The 23,491-nt window shown below is 44.9% G+C and overlaps 1 protein-coding gene across 1 annotated transcript; it reads right to left on the bottom strand.

The window, feature by feature from the left end:
- Positions 1-793: 793 nt before the first annotated feature.
- LOC142577877 (uncharacterized) lies at positions 794-22,113 on the bottom strand. The gene is made up of 10 exons (XM_075687308.1): positions 21,939-22,113; positions 17,889-18,037; positions 16,028-16,178; positions 15,547-15,698; positions 14,557-14,812; positions 10,700-10,875; positions 7,460-7,551; positions 5,836-5,994; positions 1,465-1,534; positions 794-968 (listed from the first exon to the last, which is right to left on the bottom strand). Exons 2-10 carry the CDS (start codon positions 17,986-17,988, stop codon positions 901-903), a joined length of 1,224 nt encoding a protein of 407 aa, XP_075543423.1. The 5' UTR covers positions 17,989-18,037; positions 21,939-22,113; the 3' UTR covers positions 794-900.
- Between the last annotated feature and the right edge of the window lie 1,378 nt (positions 22,114-23,491).

The following is a 23,491-nucleotide window of genomic DNA, read 5'->3' as shown; positions in this document are numbered from 1 at the left end:
TATATTTTTTTTCTTTTGGTCATTCCCGAACCGACTTAATAAACGTTTGTTGAATTTAAATACAAGACGTTATAATCTAGTGGACGTTGGGAGTGCTTAACTTATTTCCAGCCTCAATGGCATAAAAATATGCTAACGATATAAAATTTTCAAAGAATTACACATCGTTTAATGCAGCGAAACTTCGAAAAAATAAAACGAAAAAGAAGGTCTTGAAGTTTAATAAGCGCGAACTAATCGGACACCAACAGCTCACAAACTGGACATATAATATCCTGCTGTGAAATATAGCAATAGCTTATGTAGACTTTAGCAAAAGTCGCGAACAATGCATAACAATTTTACTTGAACTCTATACTAAGACGTTGCACGCACCTGCTTTAAACTCCCTGATAAACGCCGTATACAGAACTTCTTTGTCTGCCGTCAGCGTCATTTTACCACGCTGTAATGCCTAATGCTTCAGCATTAAGAAAAATATCGAACTATCGTCAGTTAGGAAAACGTGTTAGGAAATGCGACAAGGTTTATTCAGCAGTGAAGTGCATTTTTCTGCTTTCGCTTCCTCTTTCTATCCCCATACTCCCTTTACCCCGCGCAGGGCACCCAACCAGAGCTACCTATAGTTAGTCGGCCTGCATTTCTATACATTCTCTCTCTCTCTCCCTCTCTCTCTCTCTCTCTCTCTCTCTCTGAGTTTGTTCAGAAAAATTATACTCGGGTGCGAGCCCCAATAGCTATAATTACGTATATATAACGTACAGAAGAACGATGCCGACAACGCTTCAAAAGGTGTTCAAAGTTACATATTTTATTGGATGAAATATGCAGATCACAGCAGTTGTGTAGATCGCAAGATGGAATAAATGTAGCCGTAATTTTTCTTTCTTTTCTTTTTGTTCACTTAAACCAGTAGTACTCTTGACGGACAGCGTCTTGCTTACCAAGGTCATGCACTGACTTGCGACCTGAAAATAGTTATAGTGAGCTTCAGTTAGCTGCGTGACATGCAGGCATAAGTCGAAATTTTGTAGATATCTTACAAAAAGAAACTTCATGTTTATGTGCAGATTGAAAACCACCTGGTAACAAAAACTACCTGTTCACGAACTGGACCACCACAATCAGTTACATTTCATTGGTGGCACTGATGGCATGAGCTTAAGATTCGTCCTCTTCAAGCTATATCACTACATTGCTAGCATTGTGGTTTACTGCGAAGTCAAATTAAACAAACAAAAAATTACCCACACATAAGTGGCCTACCATTAGTGGCAAGACCACGGAGGCAAAGATGCGCACTGATGTTATTCCTTATACAGAATTCCTGTTTAACATTTCTTGTTTTCCAAACACAGATGTCCATGGGAGATCGAAATAGATAAAAAAAAGGCGGCGGCGAGTGTTGCAGATAAAAAGTTATTGGCCATCAAGCAGCAACATTAACTGTCAGCAAATCCTTACCCATAAGTGCCATAGCCCTTAGAAGTTCCGTCCTGAATACATCCAGCATCATCTTGACACCTCTTCTACCCTGAAAACACGAGAAAATATCGACGTAATGTATCCACGCCAGGCGACAAACTATACCAAATGCTTTTCGTTGAAAACCAAGATATTACAAGCACAAACTACACGCAGACGAAAGTCTCTGTGGTCTTCTATCGTCTGGGTAAAATTCCCGTTCGTTTATAGGCTACACTGATGCGGTCGCTGAACGTCACATAGCAGTTAAATTGGGAGCTTCAAAAAGCCGAACATCAATGCTTAAGGTAACACAGAGAGCGATACAAAATTCAGCTTCAATTACTGGAACAAGCATAGGTGCTCATGGGAGCACGTTGAATACGTTCTCGTAAGCTGTCACATTCTCGTAAGCTGCCAATTGCGCTGTAACGTCGCAGGCTCCTGACCCTTGCGTACCGTAGAGTTACTGCATGCTCCCGTAGCGAAAATACTTGCGTATGCTGCCCAAATAGCAGACATAAACAATAAGTCTAGTGAACCCACCCAAATGACAACGCACCAGTCATTATAGGCGAAGGCCTCCAACACATTAGTCATGATAAAAGAAACAGTGCAGATACAACGCGCATTTTGGAATCTATGCGGGGCGAAGCTTTCGTGAAACCGGTCAATGGAGTGCTATAAGTTTTCCCATTTCATTTATGCGTCTTCAGCGTAAAGGAAACTCGCGCACTCATGTTACGCACTGTGATATTTCTTCGTTTCTTCTTATTTATTTTAAATGCACCGCCCGCTTATTAGCCGATCCCCCACTGTAGATATGCGCCGTAGTATGGGCTTGATCATCTTAAACACGTGCCGATCGGCTCAAATATCCAGTTGGCATTGGCACGATAGAAGTGTAAGTGCGATTGTGGCATAATGGTCAGGAAAGTAGGCATAAAAAGGCTGGAGAGGTTTGCATTGTTAGAGGAATTGCACTCTTGATGACGTATACTTGTCTAAATGTGAGGATAACTAGGTATCGTTTGCTTTATCACCAGCGATTCCGTTTAGAACAAGGCCTGCAGCCTGGACACGTATGCTGGTAGATAAGATGGCAGTGCTGTTCTGCGTGCTAGCTATTGGGCAAGACAGCAGCAGCAGCAACTGAACTATTTTGCTCAATATGAACTCTTTGTAGTGTGTTTCTTTTCATTAGTAGCGTTTCAGAAATCTGTTATTCTGTTATCATGTCTCTTGTCATGTCACTGTCGTGAATTGCTGACCTCTGTTCACTGGATACGTTCTGTTAAGTCTAATAAACTTCTCTCTCAACGGTCAGGAAAGGGCAGGAGGGACTGCAAAGAAAGCTTCGCGTTAAAAAATGTCGCATGTATGCTTGAGCCGATGCGTCCGCTCAACGCCACCCTAGATTTTTATCGAGAACTTACAAAGCGATTCGCCTGCACCAGGAACTGACTGAAAGAGCACTAGAATTTGGCATCGCGCTGCGAACGCTTCACTCTTTTGTCCTAGGCGCAGTTGCTTGTGCGAGACACAGAGTAGCTGAAAAGGAAGCAGAAAGCTTGTGACTGCACCTAAAGTTTGTGGCTCGCGGCCTACACTTGAACAGCAGTAGCCGTGCGCGTAAGTTTTTTTACTCTTCGTGCGCCCTATTGCGGCGGTGTTTACTTGAGTGATTCTAAATGTTTCCGAGTTATCGTGGCAGTGGCTGAATAGCACATTTATGTTCAAAGTGGGCTGTGCCACTTCTTGTGTCGCGCTGTTTCTTGAGCAAAGCCACATCGCACGTATCGTGGAGCTGTCTTCCGCAAATAAATTGCTTGTCAATGTAAGTCCTGTAAGTCATAAACCACCCAAACAGCCGATGCTTCCGATACTGTCATATGACTTCAATACCTCGTGAGTGCCTTATCTTTTAGATTATTTTATTTGCCATTCGCTACACCATTGCCTCGGTTTCTCATGTGGCAGCAGTTGCGGTACTCTTCGTTGCTCTGAGTTGCAAACCAGCATTGAAATGAAAAAAGTTACGCAGAGGAAAAAACAGCGAAAATTAAAATCCGTTGTTCGACACCTCGGGGATATTTCGTTTGGCTTGGTTCCTCTCCAGATATAGTGCAAGCTCACTGTAGGATATAGGCCAAGAATTGGACGGATTTGTATAAGAACCTTAGTTCGGCCTAGAAAAGAGGAAACATCCGGGTATAGATTCAAGGACGAAAAAAGGAACACTGCACAAAGATATTAGCAAGAAAGTGCCTCGAAAGAAACACAAATTCATCAACGGCACGCAGACACCCTCATGACAGTGCCGGAGAGAGGATATGTGTCAAAATAAATGCTGTAGACGTTTTGCTACACTGATTATTCCTTTCTTTAATTTTTCTGTGTTAATTTCAGTCTGGCTTTGCTGCTAATTTCACTTTTTCAACTGTTATCTTGCAAATTTTTGTTCAGTTTATATAAATTTATTTTTCGAAAGCTGCCCAATTATTGGCCAACGCTCACATTGAGTATACAGGCTTGTGTAAGTGGGCTCGATCATCATCAATACTGTTAGCATCAATACGGTTACAACAACCATGCAACGCGGAGAAGTTTGCCACACGGCGGGCAACGATACTCTATAGCTATGGCTGTTGCCATATCGTGCTTTGCGTAAGCCATAAATTTCACTTTCGGTACTTCGTACATTGCTATTCGTTCCCAGAAATACCTTTTCATCATAATAGTTGGTGTCCAAATCCACACCCCAATGGTGGCGCCCTATGGATAAACGAAGCTAGGTCTTGAAGGCTATGCTTTTTGTGGTTGCATGAGGCAGAAACGATTGCGGGAGGCGGAAACAGCCTATTGTGGCTGCTGAAGGGTGGGCAGAAAGCAGATCATTATACCAAGTAGAAATGCATTATAAAATCTATAGCGCTAACCAGTCAGTCATTGGCTGCACATTGGTATATTTAAATAATGTGCAGAGTCGCCATTATGAATAGCATATTAACACATAAATTAATTTTTAACGCACTAAGGCAAGAGTACGGGTGCGAGTGTACAGGAATGAAGAAGAAGCATTACTAGCCATTTAATCGCCTCTGTAATAACAATGGGCAGGAAAGGCTAAATATGGCGCAGACAAATAAGCGAAAGATAAAAGGTTAAGCCATTGCACGGCGTCCCTGAAATGTGCAGCGTTTGTATGGACTACCACATTGGCAGGGAGATTGTTCCAGTCGACGGACGCGTGGCTAACGACAGCACCACGTGATATTAAGCACTGCAATAACTTTTTGGCGTCCTAGGTCGAAAGCAGTGCTCCATATATAAGACAAGTGTAACTATTTCTAGGTTATTTGTTTTTCCTTAACGGAGGAAACAGCTGCAACTCACCGCATAAGCTTCATATTGATTATTCTTTTAATTTTGCCCATGTTCCTCTCTGAACGATTTTATACACAGTGAACTTTGTACATCATTCATCACGTAATGAACGATAACTTCATTCCGTGAAAGGCAGCTTGTTTTAGCATAGCTAACATATTAGTAAACTCGCCTGCTTCCACCATTCTCGTGTTTCGCTAGGGGCCTTGATTTACCGTCGTTTCCTGAGTTCACAGGTGCAGTGCTCAGGCCTTGAAGACTCCAATTCCGGGCTCTCCAACTCAAACCGGACATCTGGCAGCGCACATGGCACATAGCCCACTGTGCAACCAACTCTGACATGTTCGAGGCGAATTGGAGAGTTTAGTGCATGTATAACGGTGATATGGACAAACCATCACAACTTATGTTTTCTTTTGTCTCTTCTGTCTATCATTCTTAGATATGCTTATTGTGTGGCAAGTAAAAATGAACGTGGCAAGCGTATGTAAAAGTCGCGAACGGGAGTATTATGGGCCTTGTGTTTGGTACCTCTGTTCTAGGAAACGTTGCATGACCCTCTACAAGTTTTCCCCAAAACGGGCAACACTTTTCTGTCGCTTTGGAACGGGGTCTACCTGATCACTGAAATTTGAAACCTTATTCAGACTCTATGAGTTATTGTTTCTCGCCCCCGAGGGCTCAGACATACCCCTTTCGTTCGGCTTTTTCTTTTTTTTTTTGTATTCTCATCATCCACCATGTCATTTGCGCGTCGCTCCTTAAAACGAAGGATGCGATCGTACGTAGGGCGACGGATGCTATCTTCGAGTCAGTGCTCGAGGTCAGAAATGAAGCTGTTTGCAATAAATAAGACTGAAATTAAGAAAAGAATATATAAAAGTGATTTCAGCTACTGAAACGTGACGCCTCAAAGTGGGCCGAGGCCACCAAGGAGGTGCAACATTCCGGCCCAACTGACCCGTCATCACGTGGTGTACTCACGTCATATGCGAGTGCCCACAGCGCCGGCCTTCCCACGAACACCGCTTTTGCACCGAGTGCGAGCGCCTTGATGACGTCCGTTCCCGAGCGCACGCCGCCGTCCATGTAGACTTCCGCCCGGTCGCCCACGGCCGACACGATTTCCGGCAGCGCCTCAATCTGCGCAACGTGTGAGCATCGCTATATCGGAACGGTGACAGCCGGACTCGTGTGCACATGCATAGGGAACATCAAAGAACAAATATGCAGGATCAAATTCTTTTCGATTGATTGATTGATTGATTGATTGATTGATTGATTGATTGATTGATTGATTGATTGATTGATTGATTGATTGATTGATTGATTGATTGATTGATTGATTGATTGATTGATTGATTGATTGATTGATTGACGTTCTAAAAGAGGACACTAATGGGAATGTTAAAATGTACTAGTAGATGTTGTTTGAATGATTCCGAATTGGATACTTTTACCGGGAGTATATCAGTGCTAAAGTCTGTCCGTGTGCGTACGTATTTCTGATTCCCCATTATACTTTACCATATCCTACAGAAAGGAAGTTGCGCATATAATATTACGCTTGTAATATCCCGCAAGTGTGGTTACCGTTGAAACGTTATATTAAGCATTGTCTTTTAGTTTTTACTTTATAAGGTTTTGTACGACCATACCAATTCTCCCTAAAGAAGCACTGAACAGCCCCTGGGTTCTTGTTCAGTTCCCCGTACTAGGTGAACCCAAATATTTGAGGAAGAAGCAGGCAGCCAAAACATTTTTTCACTAAACTTCGTTTGCTCATTCTGAACAAACCGACCAATTCTTGCTCGATATCTCCCACCGTGGGTATGTGCCATTTGCGCAGAGGAGCAACAACAAACAAGATGCTGGTCTTCACTGTGGGAAAATTGTCCTGTCCCAGTACATGAATCAGAGCGGAAGGAATCGCTGAAGTCTGCAGTTCCATTTATTTTTTTTTCGCGTCTTTGTCACCCTTAAGTGTCATACTTTGCCTCGTGGTCAATATCTTTACCCGCTGCATCCATTATACGTACAATGCTGCTACAGCAGATGACCTGACGTTTTCTTGGGCCATACTCGTCTACCAAGTTTTCTTTTTTTTTTTCATTTCGTCCAAATGCCTGGCGCTGTGGGGTCACAGAAAGCATCGCGCTATCTTCTGCAAACTAATAGCGGACGTTTCTTCGCCGACGAGAAATCAAAGACCATGTGAAAGCCTGGGCGGATGTTAATAAAGCATTCCACAAAATAGAAAATCCGAGTGCGGAGCAGTGGGAGAGCGTGCGACCCATATGCCTCCAACGGGGGCTGGTACACCATGCCCGACGAGCAGCCACGCTCAGTGGTGCCCTGGAATAGAGGCGCCAACCATGCAGGCCGGAGGTCGTCATCAACCAATAGAAGATGAAGACATCCGGCCTGACTGCTGAATTATTCTTCCTAAAGCAATAAAGTTTACTACCTCCGACTCCTCAATGTGCGTTGTAACAGCATGTCATCTTTTGCTTTCTTCCTTCTTATATTGTAACATTTCGATCTCCTTTAAATATGCGTCCCCAAACTTAACAGTCATTATAAAACATGTTCTAACTCTGTCTCTCACCGTGGCCGGCGTTCCGTCCAGCTGGCGTCCCCCGTGGTTCGACACGATAATGGCGTCTGCGCCCACGCTCACTGCTATGGAAGCATCCTCCGCTGCGGCAAGGAAGTGCATATGAAATTACAAAACCACTAAAAAAACGAAGGGCGCCTCAAAGAACGTTACTTGCTGTTTCTTTCGCAAATGCATTCGTTTATGCAACATGATTGAAATTCAGGGACTCTTCGGCCAGTCTGCGTTGTCATGACTGCCGCGACTGTAAGTCTGCATGTACTGTTGAAATAAGTTGTAGAAATTACGAAAATACACAGTGGCTTATAAGGGATGTTTAAGTGAATGGCTCAGGAATAGTTTTGTCCAGCTGGATTTCTTCAACGTGTGTGTGACCAAAGCACGGTACGCATGCATTGAACTCCCATCGAAAAACGGCTGTCGCGGCCTGGTATTAAACCGGTGATCTCGTGCCCAGCAACGAGAATGCCATAGCCGCCGAACTGTCACGACGGTGGTGCAAATTATCATCACCCACAGAAGGGAGGTATGTTTCGGAGCTAATTATCGCGTGCTACAGGGAAACTGTAGCAGAGGTCCTCTTACAGCCTTGCGCTCTGGCAGCTCCTGTTGTACCTTCACGCATGTAATACACCATCTGTAACTTAAAAAATGATTCCGTTGAGTTCACTTTCTTTTCCTCATTCGTAAAAGCAGTGGTCGCCGGAGAGACTATAAATATCGCGCGACGTGGTAGCCCGAGTGGCAGTTAAGCTAGTAACGGCCGACCACTACTGATAACAAGCTAACCACCCTCACCCCCTCCTCTCCCCCAACAAACAAAAAATAAACCCTTCCTCGCTTTGTTGCTAGCCTCACTAATCATGTTGTAACGGCCATGAAGCTTACCATCTGAAGAGTTGCAGGAATATCAGCTAGCCCAAGCTTAAAAAGAAAGAAATTTGAGTGAGAGGGGAGCGCTATTTTGAAGTAATTTCGCGCTGGGAGAGACTCAGATGATTATTTAAATGGCATCTTTATTCACGCACTCCTTTCGTACATCTTCGAGGCCAGTTTGATTTGCCTGCTCTGAAGAGGGGAGAAGGGCAGGGCTTTTTCCCCCGCTCCACTCGTCTAGCCTTGGGGCGTGCCCCTGAACAATAAAACACCTTTTTTTCTGTTGTTACTACTAATAAGTGTCGTCTTCTTATGGAGTTCTTGTTTTACGAAGTTGCCTTCGGTATCAGCAACCTTCGAGTCTGTAGCAGAGTTACATGCCTCGACCTCGCCAATTAATTCTTTAGATAGTCACGTCTTTATTTGAACAAACTGACGTCTTGCGTGTCATGCCCATCTCAGCTGCCGCGGTGATTCAGTGGATTAGCGTTCTACTGCTGAGTACAAGGCTGCGGGTACGATTCACAGGGGCGGCGGCCACATTTAAATGGAGGCGAAATGCAACAAACGCTCGTTCACTTAGGTTTATCTGCTCGTGAAATAACGGCAGGTTGGCGAAAATTAAACCGCAGCCATCAACTGTGGCATTCTGTCACGGCACAAATCTTAGTTTGGAATGTTCTACCGCATGATACCTTTATCCATGATAGGCCTGACTATTCGTGTTCAGGCCACAAACGTGGAATTGCACCCAATATCAAAGTATTTTTTTCTTTTTCTCCTAAAGCTAAGAAAACAAAAGCCAGCTGATTAATTCCTTAAAGTCCGCCGTCACTCATAGTCACCTATTCCGCGCCATTGTTTTAGCGTCAAGCTCTACAGAAGCATATTCGTATTGTGCGCTGATAACGCGTCCATCATATACTGCATGTTCTCCTTTATTCATTTTAAGCAGATTCACTATAACACCCACGCATAGGCAGGATTTTAATACGAGTTATAGCTGCTTGAGCACAGTGTTTAGCATGGCGGAACTGCACTTCGCATCGAGGCAAGCAACGAAGAAAACTTGCCTGACCCATATGTTTTTACGTGTGACTTGTTTTGCAGTCTCGTTCCTTGATGACGTGACGTTCTTAAAGTTTATAATTACAGCTTGGAAAACTTGTTTTGTAACTACGGCCCCTCGATTTTTTTTTCTCTTTTTTCTTTTTTTCTTTCTTTTTGCACCACCTGAGGAAGAAGTCAGCACCTAACTGCCTCAACTGGGACACACGAGATAACATGCCTGATAGGAAACAACAACACCCGAGACACTTTATCCAGCACTTTCTTATGAAGTTGCCCGCAATATGATCGTCAGGAAATCCACTTGCGCAATAGGCGAAGCCCCTTGTATAAATATTATGTTTCCTTGACCAAATTACTTGGTCCACGGTCAAGATCCGCTAAACAGATATGTGCTTTGATAGCTCTAAGTGTTTTACTTGTGGAGAGCGACCTAAATGTTTTGCTTTTATTTGTAGATGGTGCTTGCAAATTCTACTTACATTTTGTGTTTGCTTTTAGGACTCCTATAATAACGTGATAGTGGGCATGAACTTTCATTAACGCGAGTTCATGCAGGCATACGCAGGCATAGCTTCTGTTATTCCTTTTAACATTTATTTTTTGTAGACTTCATATTTTTGCGTGTTTGTGGCATATGTGTGCGTATGCGTGGGGAAATGACTAGTTACAATTTTTCAACCATCTGAAATCGAGAGTTCGACGAAAACTCGTCGGGTCGGGATTGCTCATAGTCAAGGTTAAAACGGACGTTGACCAAAAACATTGACAGAAAAGGAAACCAGGACTTTTCGGCTCCCATACGGGGGCCTTGTTCACAATTGTGAACAAGGCGCCCGTATGGGAGCCGAAACTTCTTGGTTTCCTTTTCTCTTGATGTTTTTTGTCGGCGTCCGTATTACCCTTGACTTTTCAACCATCTACTAGAACAACCGGCTTTAATACAGCCTACCTTCTCAACGGTGCACAGTTATTAAACAGCAAAAACAATAGCTTCTTCAGCTAGTTAGTTGTTTTTTTTTCGTACTGTTGATATTCACTTTGCTCTTTCTCTAGACTTAGTGTGCAACGGTGTCTGTACGCGACTGTGCGCGTAGGGGTAGCCTCTATTTCTTACTGTGCATTGGTATAGCCAGCTCTCGTGCAGCGTGCTTTCCCTTTCCTAGGCACTCACTAAACAACAGCAAAGCCTGCATGCTCTATAAACATTCAGTTCAGGTTAGGAGTTGCGTATATGGTGCTAAGAAATGTACGGCCACTTAAAGCACCCGTCGCCATAAGACTTACCAGTTAGTATTCCTTTCAAGACCACAGGTAGCTTCGTAACGTTCTTCAGCCAAGCGACGTCCTTCCAAGTCAACGAAGAGTCAAAGAAGTCGTTCGTGTACTTGGTCAGGCCGCAACCTTTCGTTTTCTCGAAGTGATCGTATTGCGATCCTCGTGAAGGCGGAAAATTCCCGAGCCTGTAGTCAGATCATCGCGCGAAGTGAGAGAGAAAAAAAATTCTGTGCAATGTTTCTGTTGTGTTCATCGCAAACATACCTTAAAATCTGTTGGATGAACACATTTTCTAATTACTGAAAGCTCCATACGAAGAAGAGACATAGAGTACACTGCGTGGTACAAAGCTATCGCAGGACAACCTTGAGCAACTAGGCGTTTCTAGAGACTGATTTATTTCCGCGAAAAATTCCGACAACACCCATCTAAGCATTACTTTTGGCGGTAATGCGATTAGCATGCAGACGACGTTGTGAAACACCGTAGTGCTGAAGTCACGCTGATTCAAAATCTGCAGTGGTCACTCCTAGGAATTTCGTTGTTTCGGCTTTATGGGACATGCGCGGTCTCTGGCATTGGCCCACTTTCCTATGATACTTGCTTACCAAGGTTGGTCATGGGGATGACCAACCTTGGTCATCCCCATGGTCATCCCCATCTGCAGGGACACAGATGAAATGGCGAAGATGGAATGACGTTGATGAAATGACCATGAAATGGTAGGACCAAGACGAAGAGCTGACGGTTCTTACATGCCGAGAATGGTGTAAAGATGACAGCGTGATGACGATGGTGTGAGGACAATGAGGTAATAAAAAATGTCTGACGATGATGACGTGACGACGACTGCATTGCGAAGGCTGTTAGACGACGATGGCTACGATGATCGTATGACGACAACCGAATAAAGAAGCTGGAATCGATGGTGTGACAACAATGAACATTGAATGACGACAGCATGATTACGATAAAATGACGAAAAAGGAGCGTCGTCAATGGAATGACGAAGGCGATGTGACACCGCGACGGCATGACGACAATAGAGTGACGTTTGTGAAGTGATGGCTATACTGATACGACAGTATGACGACGATGGCGTGACAACGTACGGCATAATTACTATATTGAAGGACGACAGCATTATTGCGATTGTATGACGAATAATAAATGACGTCGATGAAACGACGAACGCGCTAAGACGACGAAGACGTGACGACAATGGGGTGACGTTTCCGAAGTGATGACTATTCTAAGATGACGGCAAGACGACATTGTAATGACGACGACTGCCGTAACGACTACGGCATGACGAGATCCGGTTGTCGAAATTAGAATGACGATGGTAGCAAGACCACGACGGCATCACGAACGCGGAATGACAAAGAACACACGGCGAAATCGCAATGACGATGATGGCATGCGAACGATACGAGGACGATCCCAAGTGACCACGGATATCTGTGGGACATGTGCCACAAGGCCAAATGTCCGTCCATCTAAATATCCCTCACTGACATCGACAGGACGTGCAAGAAATGTCCACATCCCGTTCGGGTGTCCGGGGGACATCCTTTTTTGAACGTGCTCTGGCTGTACGTAAATGGACATGTCTACAAAAGTTAGAGCATTGATAAATGCCCTAATATGAAAAATATAGCTGGAAATTCGAAAGGTTCGTAAATCATCTTACATTTTCCATGTTTCTGCACTCCATTGAACACATTCGCCGTGTTCTAGAATATGCATCTGTCGGTTGGTTCCCCTACAAACAATGCGAAATAAGCTCGCTCAATAACGTTCAACGAAACTCTATCCGTTTCATTTGCCAAAATTACTGCCGCACTTTCTCGCCAACACAGGCTCATCAATCTTTGAACATTGAGCCCTTACTTTCACGTTACCACATTGAAACCTTAAAACTTTTATATGCAATTAACTCCACGTCTGGTCTTTCTGATCGTAACTATATCACATTTAATAACGCAAGTTCTACCCGTAGGTCCCAGGCCTTGAACATAACACCTATCTATGCCCGTAATAACACTTCAAGTACAGTTTTTTCCACGTACAATAGAGCTTTGGTTTTAATGCTATCTTACATTATTCTGTGTAGAGTGTTGTTGACGTCTGTATTAAGTAATCTTGTTTAGTCAACGAGACAAAGTACGGCAAAGAAGGTGGGATGAAGACAGTGTTTGTCTTCGTCCCATCATTTCTTTCGTCCTTTGTCTAGCCCGTTCTCATACCTTATTATATTAGGTTAGCCTTGATGCTTACACTTTCATTACGCATTGTGCTGTCTTTTTGGGGTTTCCGCCACACTTTTATTCTTGATTGTGAGTTTTTTTTCTTTATTCTAAACCATGTGCCCATAATGAATCCTCGTAAACTTTGACAGTACGAACAAGTAAAGTATAATCACGTGAGACCTCATTTAGTTGTATTGAGTTCCCCAGATTTGTTAGACTCTGTTAAAATGCTGAAAGGAGTTTCTATTCTTGTTCTTTATGTTTTCGGGCTGTCCTAACTTCAGTCATGATATCTATATCTGCAAGTTTTCTTTTATCAATATTTATAGTTGTTGGTAAGAACAATCGTCATGTGTGCTTTAGGGTGGTAGTAAAAGATTAATTGTATTTTGAATCTGGGGTGGGCCCATGTTTTTCATTAATTTGCAGCAGAGCGGCGACAATGAAACAACCGACCGATTATTATATAACATTGGTTGAGTGCTTGAATGCATTCTACTATCGCAGCTTCAAGATGTGTGTGCGTGCACACACACACAAGCACACACACACAAGCACACACACACACACACATACATGACACACATACCGTCCGAAATATGTCCGCCACAGAATCCCGTTTCGGATGTCCGATGGACGTACAAAGTTGTTTTTTTAAATATCCATTGTACGGCCGATGGGCGCCTGTTGGAGATTTGCGGACGTCCAGTAGATGTCTGTTATATCGGAAATGGATATCCATAGGACGTCCGACGGATATCCATGGTTGCTTTGGATGGCATGATGACGATGGAATGACGACGACGGAATGATGACGATGGCACGACGACGATTGTGTGACAACTGTATGGCGAAGATGGCATAAGGAAGACGGCATGATGACAATCGGATGACGAAATTGGAGTGACGACGGTGCAACGACTGTGACAGAATCACAACCACGAGCACCTATCGAATGACTTGTTATAATCCACCTAGAATTCAGCGTCGCAAGCCCAGGCAATGTTCCAGCTCGCTTTCCTTTTCCGAGTTAATTGCCCTCCCCTGCGAGAAAACGTCGCTCCTTTAGCCCTGTCACTCCTTGAGCTGACCCAAGCAACAAAGCAAGCCACAAAGGCGACGAGACTATTGACGTCATAAATCGACAAAAAGACCATAAGCCTACGGCGAACATCACTGGCGCCTCCATAGGCCTACCCACAGATTGCCCTGAGATCACTCCAACAACCGAGAAACCACGAGAGGTAAACGACATTTTGTGTACAGACAGACAGACAGACAGACAGACAGACAGACAGACAGACAGACAGACAGACAGACAGACAGACAGACAGACAGACAGACAGACAGACAGATAGATAGATAGATAGATAGATAGATAGATAGATAGATAGATAGATAGATAGATAGATAGATAGATAGATAGATAGATAGATAGATAGATAGATAGATAGATAGATAGATAGATAGATAGATAGATAGATAGATAGATAGATAGATAGATAGATAGATAGATAGATAGATTCAAGAGCGTGGGAGTAACGGTGACCGCGACAGGGAACTACAACTCTACTCCCGCGCCTCCGGAATCCCTTAGATGGAGAGTATGCTTACGAGATTCCCAGAGGCGTTGTGAAGGCGTTGCGCTCGTCCACGATCCTCCGTCCCCAGGTGGGCGCGTCCACCGTCAGCACGATGGCCTTGAAGCCTGCTTGTTCGGCGCGCCTTATCAGCTCAAGCGTGACGGTCCTGTTCTTGAAAACGTACAGCTGCAGCCACATTATGCCCTGCGGTGCTTCGGTCCTGACTTTCTCCAGCGCAATCGAACTCAGCGTGCTCAGTATCATCACCGTCCCTTCCTTCGCTGAAGCTGCGCGTAACAAATTTCGTCAGGCAGAGCCAGTTCTTCCCCATATTGCCGTTGCTGCTACACTTACAACGACCACTTTGACAATGAAAACAAGTGCTTTCTTTGCCCAAATTAGAAGTGAAATGGGGCAAGAATTACGACAGCTTTCACGCGGCAGGCGTCAGCGATAATCCCCAGCACATGTGGTTGTCCAGTGTCTAGACCGCGTTCCAGGTACCCTGACGCTGATACGCGCATTAGATCCCTCACGAGAAATGGTTGACCACCCCAGCAGTTTCACCCTGCTTTGGTATACTTGGCGACCTCCTAACCCCTCGCTAAGCCGGTATGCCAGACACCAGGGGCTACTGAAGTGCGCGTAAGCCTTACTAGCGTCGGTTCTCCCAAAGAACCTATAGAACTAGGTACCCGGCGCTGGGGCCACAGCGAGGAGGACCTTGTTACGGAAAACTTGTTAGAAGTGGTGACCTCAAAGCTAAGTCAGGCACTCGAAGTCGCAGGAATAATTTTGGGCTCTTGGCAAACAGCCACAACTATTATTGATATTTCACAAGGTTTGCCGTTCGCGAAGCACTGAAAAGGGTAAATAAACGCGCGCAGGTCGGCTTCATGAAGAAGTTGATGACGATGCTTATGGAACTCGTCGCTCACACGCGGTAAAGATACATGACGGCAATCTCTTTGTTCTAAGCGACACCGCTGGTTGTCGAGACGAAGTGCTGACTCATACTCACCCACGGCCGTGGCGATCTCTCCCTCACTGTGAGCCATTTTCTGCAGGGCTGTGGGCGCGATGCCTACGGGCATGCTCACCGCCTGCCCAAGCAGCGTGGTGTTGAGGCTCCTCTTGTGCACGGAGACCAGAACGTGGGGTCGCAAACGGAGCCTGATAAGTGCAACGCAAAAAAAAAGGAAAAGAAAAAAATTATGGTACGGTGATTCTAAGAAGCAGGCCATCCCCTTTCTTAACATGGGCTGCGCGGGAATATGTCGTGGAAGAGAAAAAAAATCAGTCTGCAGTTGTAGCAAGGGCTTAAAATATTTAACATCTTCTAATACCCATGCCACATCATGAGCGATTCAGCTGTGATTGGTTCGTGGAAAATCGGAATGCTTCACTGGGTTATTGCATTAGTTATTGAGGACGTTCAAGCGAACCAAGATCCGCGTCGTAAGCAGGTGTCTTAAATAAATAAATAAAAAAATCCGACGCACCTGCCAAAAGCCAACACGTTTTCCCGCAATGTTTGCTCCTGGTCTGCCCCACTTTGGTAGTATGCGCGCACCACCGGTGGCAACTTTGGCAGGCCCAGGCGCCTGAAGTCGTCCACAGTCACCACTTTGTTGTTTCCACGGAACGCTCGCTCTGTGCAGTAAAAAAAGAAACGACAGGGATATAGGTGTAGTTGGCGTGGGTTGAAAGCACACTTATTCCATTCCGCGTCCACATCTAATTTACACCGGCTACTACTGAAGCATCCTATACAGGCGTTTTATAGTGGTTCTGCATGGGCGCTGTCATTTTAGAAAACGTGACCGTGCCCCCATCAAGCAATTTCTGGTGACATCTGGCCACCCCTTTCCGATAGCGGACAAGGCACTGAGTACATGCAAAACAGCGCTGTTCGCGCTTACTGGATGAAATATTATTCGCCAGTGACACACGGTTTTCAACTGAAATCGTGACCATATGGGGTCTTATGTTAGGTTTATGACACTTTACACTAAAGATCGGCATGCGTCTGTCGTCCATTGAAGTGACAGGCAGTTCCACGTGCTTCTGCCAGACGCGGAATCTTGCTTAATAATCAGGGTGCGGTGCGGAGATGTTAAAAGGTAACGAAAAGACACTCAGGCCGCAACCCTTCATACCGCAATTATGTCGATTCATTTTCAACAGCACCAACATAACCACTTCAACAGCCTACCAAGTTAAGGAAACGACCATGAGAGCACCAAAATGTAGGCGGCTGTTTCATGACCTACACGACACGCGTATCAAGACATTCATGTCATGACCTATCATTTATCTTAGCCATACATTCTTGTCATAGTATTTCAATTGTGGTACATAGCGATTTAACGAAACGGCCATGAGAACACCAAGACGTAGGCAGTTGTTTCATTACCTACATGACACACATGTCATGATATCCATGTCATGAGCGATCATTTATGTTTGTCATACACTCTTGTCCTACTATGCCAATTTTGGCACACACTACGTTAACGAAACGGCCATGAGAACACCAAGACGTAGACGGCTAGATAGATAGATAGATACTGTCAAAGTGGCAAATATTCGCCAAGAAAGAAATACTTCACTTTTTTTTTTTAAACGCACCCGCGGTAAAAAAAAAACTGCGTAGTTTCCATTTCCTGTGCGAATCGCGCCATCTGCTAGATCCCCAGGAAAGTCCAATGCGCTTCCGCTGCTTAATTTCCTACCACGGTGGAACTAAAAGTTTTCTTCCTCTAAAGTGGTTCTTTAGTCAATGCCAAGGTTTCGCAAGCTTATCGGCGTCGTGTTTCTGATATTCGCGGTCCGGTGCCGCGCCGCGTGCGCGCACAGTGCGAGTGTGGCCATGCGCTTTCGCGCCGAGTGAAAGCGAAGCATTGCGAGACTTTCCGCGTCCGGTGCTGCGCATTATTGTGCTGCGCGCCCGTCAACAGCTGGCAAGGCTATTCGCTCACTTAGGATAATCATCGCGGGTGGTCTCTTGTACATGTTATCTCCTTTTTTTTTATCTCTCCGTCCATGCCATTTTCTTTCACCCTTTCCTCAGCACAGTTATGGTTAGCCATCAGGTACTTGCAACCTACCTGTATTCGCTCTCTTTTTGTTCCTGCTCCTCCGCGAGACGGCAAGCCCAACCAATCAATCAGTTATAATGGTTTTAATCGCAGCGAATGTATGCAACCAATATGTGACGCTGTGCTGGACGCGTCTTCAGGCTGTGGGTTTAATTCCTACCGGAGGCAAATCGTCGATTCTCCAACGCTTAATTTCGCTTCAGTGTGTTCTCTCTATTTCGCATTCTATTATTCCGCAATGAAACACGACGGCACTTCGTACCACTTTTCGGTGCCTGAATTCCCGGACAAGGCAGAAGATCTGCGCCAACAAAAGCAATGCTCGTACTGCACAGAAATAACACTGCTGAAAACGTTGCCATTTTGCTTCGGAAGGATCGCCTCACTTGGTCCGCTATTTTTATGATGCCTCTGAAACAAAGAAAAAAAGAAAGCACATTGGATGCGTAAGTTTATCTCTATTTATTCTCGACAAAGTCCTTAAGCATGCAAGCGAAGAGGACAACGAATATTATTGTTAATAGGTCTGCACACATAAAAACAGTCACCGAGAATAGAAAGAGAGCGCAACAATGCGATTCTAAAACACATGCGCGGGCTTGTAACGCACGTGCCAGCCACCCGAGCTTTAAAGAAATAAAGAAGTATCATTTGACGTAGAAAGCTAAATACATATTGCTCACAGTCGAATAGAACCGCCGGCAGTAAGTTTCTTGTTCATGAGGCTCCCCCCGCACCCCCTGACCGCCGTCATTATCGGTCACATTGAATAATGAATAATTTGAATTCGTATTATGTACCTACGCACAACGATCCACGGTTGTTGTTGTTGTTGTTGTTGTTGTTGTTGTTGTTGTTGTTGTTGTTGTTGTTGTTGTTGTTGTTGTTGTTGTTGTTGTTGTTGTTGTAAAGCTTAAGCCCCGACCAGATGTACGCGTTGTAAGGCGTCCGCACGCGCCGCGCTCACTCGACGTCGCGTCGCGTCGCGCCCGGCGGAGGAAGAGGGCGCGCACCCAAACTATGCAGGAGTTGCCGCGCGCTCGTCGCTGCGCGTTTCGTTGCGGCAATTCAAGGCAGCCCAGCCTACGCTTAACGGTCACGTTAAGCAATGTGCTAAAGATGGCAATAGCACGCAATGAGATTTAACTTAAAATTTGTTTTTATATTTTAAAAAATGATGTTGCAGGACTCCTAGTGGTTCAGTCAGCTCAACTGTCAGTATTGCGAACTCGGTGAAACCTGCGGTAGCGTCGGCACAGCATCACGCGCGTGGTCTGTGCCTTACGCGTTCTGCACGCTGTGTCAGGTCCCGAACGTCGGCGATGAACATTTCCTTAATAATGCACCCGTTACGACTGAAGGCTTCAGCGGCTGCCATCAAAAAATACCAAATCCCGCGCGGAACTCCGATCACAACGCACGCACGCAGTTTGCCCGGGCTTGCCTGCACGCAGCGTTGCCACATGGGAATGTCGGCACGACACCAGAAACTTGCTAAATTTACCCAGATTTCACAAGAAACTAAAATTGCCTCAAATGCACAAAAATTACCAAGAATTAACATTCGACAAGCACTCATTTTATTATTTATATAAAATCATGATGAGAAGCCTTTAATCCTCACTTGGAGCCTCATAAATGTCTGAATGATACCACCGAAGCATATCGTCTGTGATGATGAGTCTTTAATCATCGCTTAGAGCATCGTAGATGTCTGAACTGAACCTGCGTAGCATATCGTCTGTGAAAGTGAACTTCACGCAACACCCCTCTCTGGAGGCCAACGTTGTGCGAGTTTATACAATGGAATCCAAAGTGTTCAGTGGCATCTTGTTCCTGTACTTCGTCTTCACACACGTGACCTGACTGAAGACACGCTCCACCACTGCATTCGACACTGGACAAGAAAAACATGCCAGTGCATACAATGCAAGCTCCTGGTAGGGCTTTTTCCCCATGGCATTTGTAAACTTGAAAATTCCAGCCCAGAATGTTGCAGAATCCTCAGGAACTTTCCCGTCGAAGACGGCCTCCTCACTCCTAAGATGCATAACAATTCTCTTGTATTGCATTTCAATAATGTCCATGTTTTTTTTTTTTGAACCAGATGTTGAAGGGGAAGATGCAAAACAGAAAGTCGTGCAGTTTGAGACAAGACTCGTGAAGGGTGAAGTCTACTCATGCCTTCAAGATGGCTTGATTGGAGGGAAGACGCTTTTCCACTTCCTTCAGCAAGTCACTGAGAAAATCTTGGCAGCGTTGAACAGCAGCTTCGTTGAGGTTGGTCTCCTGGTGCTTGCAACGGAGGAGTTCACTGACAAACTCAGATCAAAGTCTGTCATTCCCAAAGAAAGTCTGTGCCCTTGTTAAAAATTCTTGACTTCAGCTTTCGGTGAAGTAGATCAAGCTCTTTGTACATCTTGCCTGAATCAATGTTCACTGGCTGAAAGAAGGCATTGACCTTTTCGAATCCTTGGACGATGGGAGACAAAAATATGACATAAATGCAGTTTGCACCATCATGGAGCATGTCATGGATCAATCGAGATTTGTACCTTACTTCTTGAGTACCTTCTTGCATGGCTAACGTAAAGTAAGCCTTCAGCTCATTCCAATGTTCGATAAATCTCTTGATGACACGCCCTCGAACAACCATCGTGTGCCGGATAGCTTCAAAAATGGCATGTGGCAATACTTCTTGAAACTTTGTGCTTCTACTTCTTGTTGTTTCATGTTTTCAAAATGTTCCTTGTAAGCATGGCATCGGAGTGTACTGTTCGAAAACCATGCTGAGATTTCAGTTAGGAGGTAGCCTAGACTAGAAGGCAACGTTTCAAAAGCCTTTTGCACGCAGAAAGCCAATGAATGGAATACACACTTGTTCAGGATGCAATTAGGCGACTCTTCCTTGATCCATGACCAAACACTGCTGTGTACACCCATCATTACATCAGCTCCATCACAGGCAATGCCGACACAACACTCTAAGAACAGTTTACACCCTTTGGAGTGCCCCTTCTGCCACACAATGATAATCGTCATCTGCCTTGATGCGTTTCCTTTCTTTAACGCTGCGAGCCCGGTACTTTCCTGTAACGAACGGCACGCGCGTTATCAGCATGATAGCATTGCCGACAGGCAATGCTATCATGCTGATAACATATAACATATCATGCTGGCAAGGCGGTGAAGGTTAGGTTAGGTTAGGTTAGGTTAAGTTAAGTTAGGTTAGGTTAACAACAAACAATACCCGGTGGGTGCGTCTGGAGGAAAGCCGTTGCGAGCAGTTCGCCCTCGAAGCCACATTAGGGATCGGGTGTGAGATCACCTGCACGGCGTGGACGGATGGCCGCGTGTTTGAAGCGTAATTCAGGTCGGCGGGTGGATCAGCCTGTCTGCCGCGAACGCCTGCCGAGTTCGCGTACTCACTTACTGCAGGGCGGGACGGCGTAAGCTCGCGTGTGGGCACGAAGCCTGTGAAGCGCCCAAGTGGTTTGATGCAGCTCATAGCCGAAACTGAGTCCGATGGAGTCGAGGTCGCGTGCGCGGTATCTACTTCACTACAACACACGACCCACGTGTGACTGCATGATTGGTCAATGCGAAACGCACCCGAGGCCTAGGTGATCGCGAAATTTCAATCAAATCGAATTTAATGGAGCACAACACTCAGAACAGGTCCGTTAGAACCCGCCGTGGTGGCTTGGTGGCTTTGGCGTTACGCCACTGATAAGCACGAGGACGTGTGGTGAAATCCCAGCCGCGGAGGACGCGTTTGGATGGGGGCGAAATGGAAAAGAAAGTAATAACAAATAAATAAATAATAATAATAATAATAATAATAATAATAATAATAATAATAATAATAATAATAATAATAATAATAATAATAATAATAATAATAATAATAATAATAATATGAGCTCATTCTTTTATTGATTCCTTCGGCATCATCAAATGTGTACCTCAGCGGCCCCTGTAAAATTCTTAAATTTCAAGCTTGGAAAACGCCCCAGCACTTTTCCTTCAGGAAAAACCCTTAATTCTAGCTTACAGCGCTATCGTTTTGTAACGCACTTCGTTCATATTATTTGATTTCTTTAGCGCAGGTCTATCCAGTGACCGGGCGGCGCATATTTTCCAACGTCCTTATTTTCCTTGGTGCATGCGACTCCTCGTGAATCTGATAGACCGTACAGCCGTGCAGAGGTCAATATGAATATTGAACGCTGCACCCAAAAGAGGCTAATCCTTGCTTTGATTTTGGCTTTCACAATAAGAAAAAAAAAAGGGAGAGTCCGTTTTTACTCACGTGGTCTCGCCGGTTAATGAGAGTCGTGGACTCAATATGAGGGTAGCGAACGCCTGTGTTCTTGATAACGAGAATCCGGCTCGCCTATCTGGAAACGGAAAAACGCACTCCCGCCGAAGGCGAGAATAATTCGAACAATGCGTTTGCGCCACGCTGACCGCAGACAGCCTGCACATATATGTTGTATTGCGAGAAACTTACACTTCAGCCTGGTTCTTCTTTTTTTTTCTTTTAAGAATTTGTCGCAAGTAATACACTGCATAATAGAAACTCAAGTAGAAGCAATTTTTCTCCTGAAACTCCTGGTGCGAACGCGCACAATGATTGGGAAATAAAGATATGTTGAAAGGATTGCACACGGCGCGTTTAAGTGAAGACGGCTAAAGAAAACTTATTGTTCAAGGAGCAGTCTTAGAACAACAATTGTGCACTGTATCCCCTCGCGTTCTCAACCACACGCACGCACGCACGCACGCACGCACGCACGCACAAGCACGCAGGAACGCTTCTATTACATAGTAGAAAATTGGAGCTAAACCGGTTTCCTTCTTGGCAATATAGTCAAATAACTTACTTAATTCAAAAACGCGTCATTCTCCTTTTTTTTTATCAAATGCTATTTTTTTCCATTTGTCATAGTCATCAACAGCACGATAAAGTGGAAGCTTGGGTGCGTTGGAGATTCAATATGGACATGCCTGCACAGCGCAAAAGACAAGGACAGAATATAGGACACAACACAGGCGCTGACTTCAACTAAGCTTTATTTGTGAAACCGCATGAGTAAAAAGTAGAAAAATCATCTGCGTGATGTCCCATATCTAATGGAAGTCTATCGCATCACGGCCAGATACTCGCTTTCGTTTATGGTGAGGGTGATGGACGGCATGCTGATGCAAAAGTTCACCCAGCCGCTGTATCCTGTCAGCCTCTATGATTTCACGGGTAAGCTGTTCGCGGTGTCTGGAGATTACAACGCATTTTTCCAATTCAGGGACGCAAGGGCAGTCTCTGCAGTGGGTGCCAAGATGACCTTTAACGGCAGTATGGAGATTATAAAAATGCTCTTTCAAATCTCTCATTTAGGCGTCTGCCCGTTTGGCCGTCGCATTTCTTTCCGCAGGAGAATCGTGTAAATCACACCCAGTGCGCAGCCTCCAATGCTCCTCCCACGGTTAGTGGTGCAAATATTTCTTCATGTGGCATGAGCATTCACACGCCTGCGGAGCAGTGATAATTTTTCCGGAGGAGAAAAAACAACCTTAACATCTACTTTATTACTTATCTTCTTCAAGCTGTGCGACAACACTAACCATTAGGAGGCGTTTTGGATGGCGCTCACCTCCGCCCAACCGCGGCAGCGGTGGCGCGCGCCGTGGGGGTGGAGCAAAAACAAAAAAAGAACCAGAAAGCTCACCTTCGTGCATAGCGTTCGCCGCCAGCGTTTCCAGGAAGACATTACGGTTACTCAAGCTGCAGCTGCCGGTAAACGTGAGAAGCAGTCAGGGATCTTTGAATACTATCGCGTTACACTCTTCTTTGCTTGTCTTTCC

The sequence above is a fragment of the Dermacentor variabilis genome, chromosome 4 (genome assembly GCF_050947875.1).
Source record: "Dermacentor variabilis isolate Ectoservices chromosome 4, ASM5094787v1, whole genome shotgun sequence".
NCBI lineage: Eukaryota > Metazoa > Arthropoda > Arachnida > Ixodida > Ixodidae > Dermacentor > Dermacentor variabilis.
This window is presented reverse-complemented; position numbering and strand designations above follow the sequence as displayed.

What these genes read in the sequence shown, in the direction of transcription:
- LOC142577877 (XM_075687308.1), bottom strand. Translation starts at nt 17,988, where the DNA reads ATGGCAACGTTTTCAGCAGTGTTATTTCTGTGCAGTACGAGCATTGCT. An exon ending in AATTCAGGCACCGAAAAGTG is followed by an intron (nt 16,179 to 17,888) that starts GTACGAAGTGCC and finishes TTTACTGCACAG; the next exon opens with AGCGAGCGTTCCGTGGAAAC. An exon ending in TGTGGGCACTCGCATATGAC is followed by an intron (nt 1,535 to 5,835) that starts GTGAGTACACCA and finishes TCGTGTTTTCAG; the next exon opens with GGTAGAAGAGGTGTCAAGAT.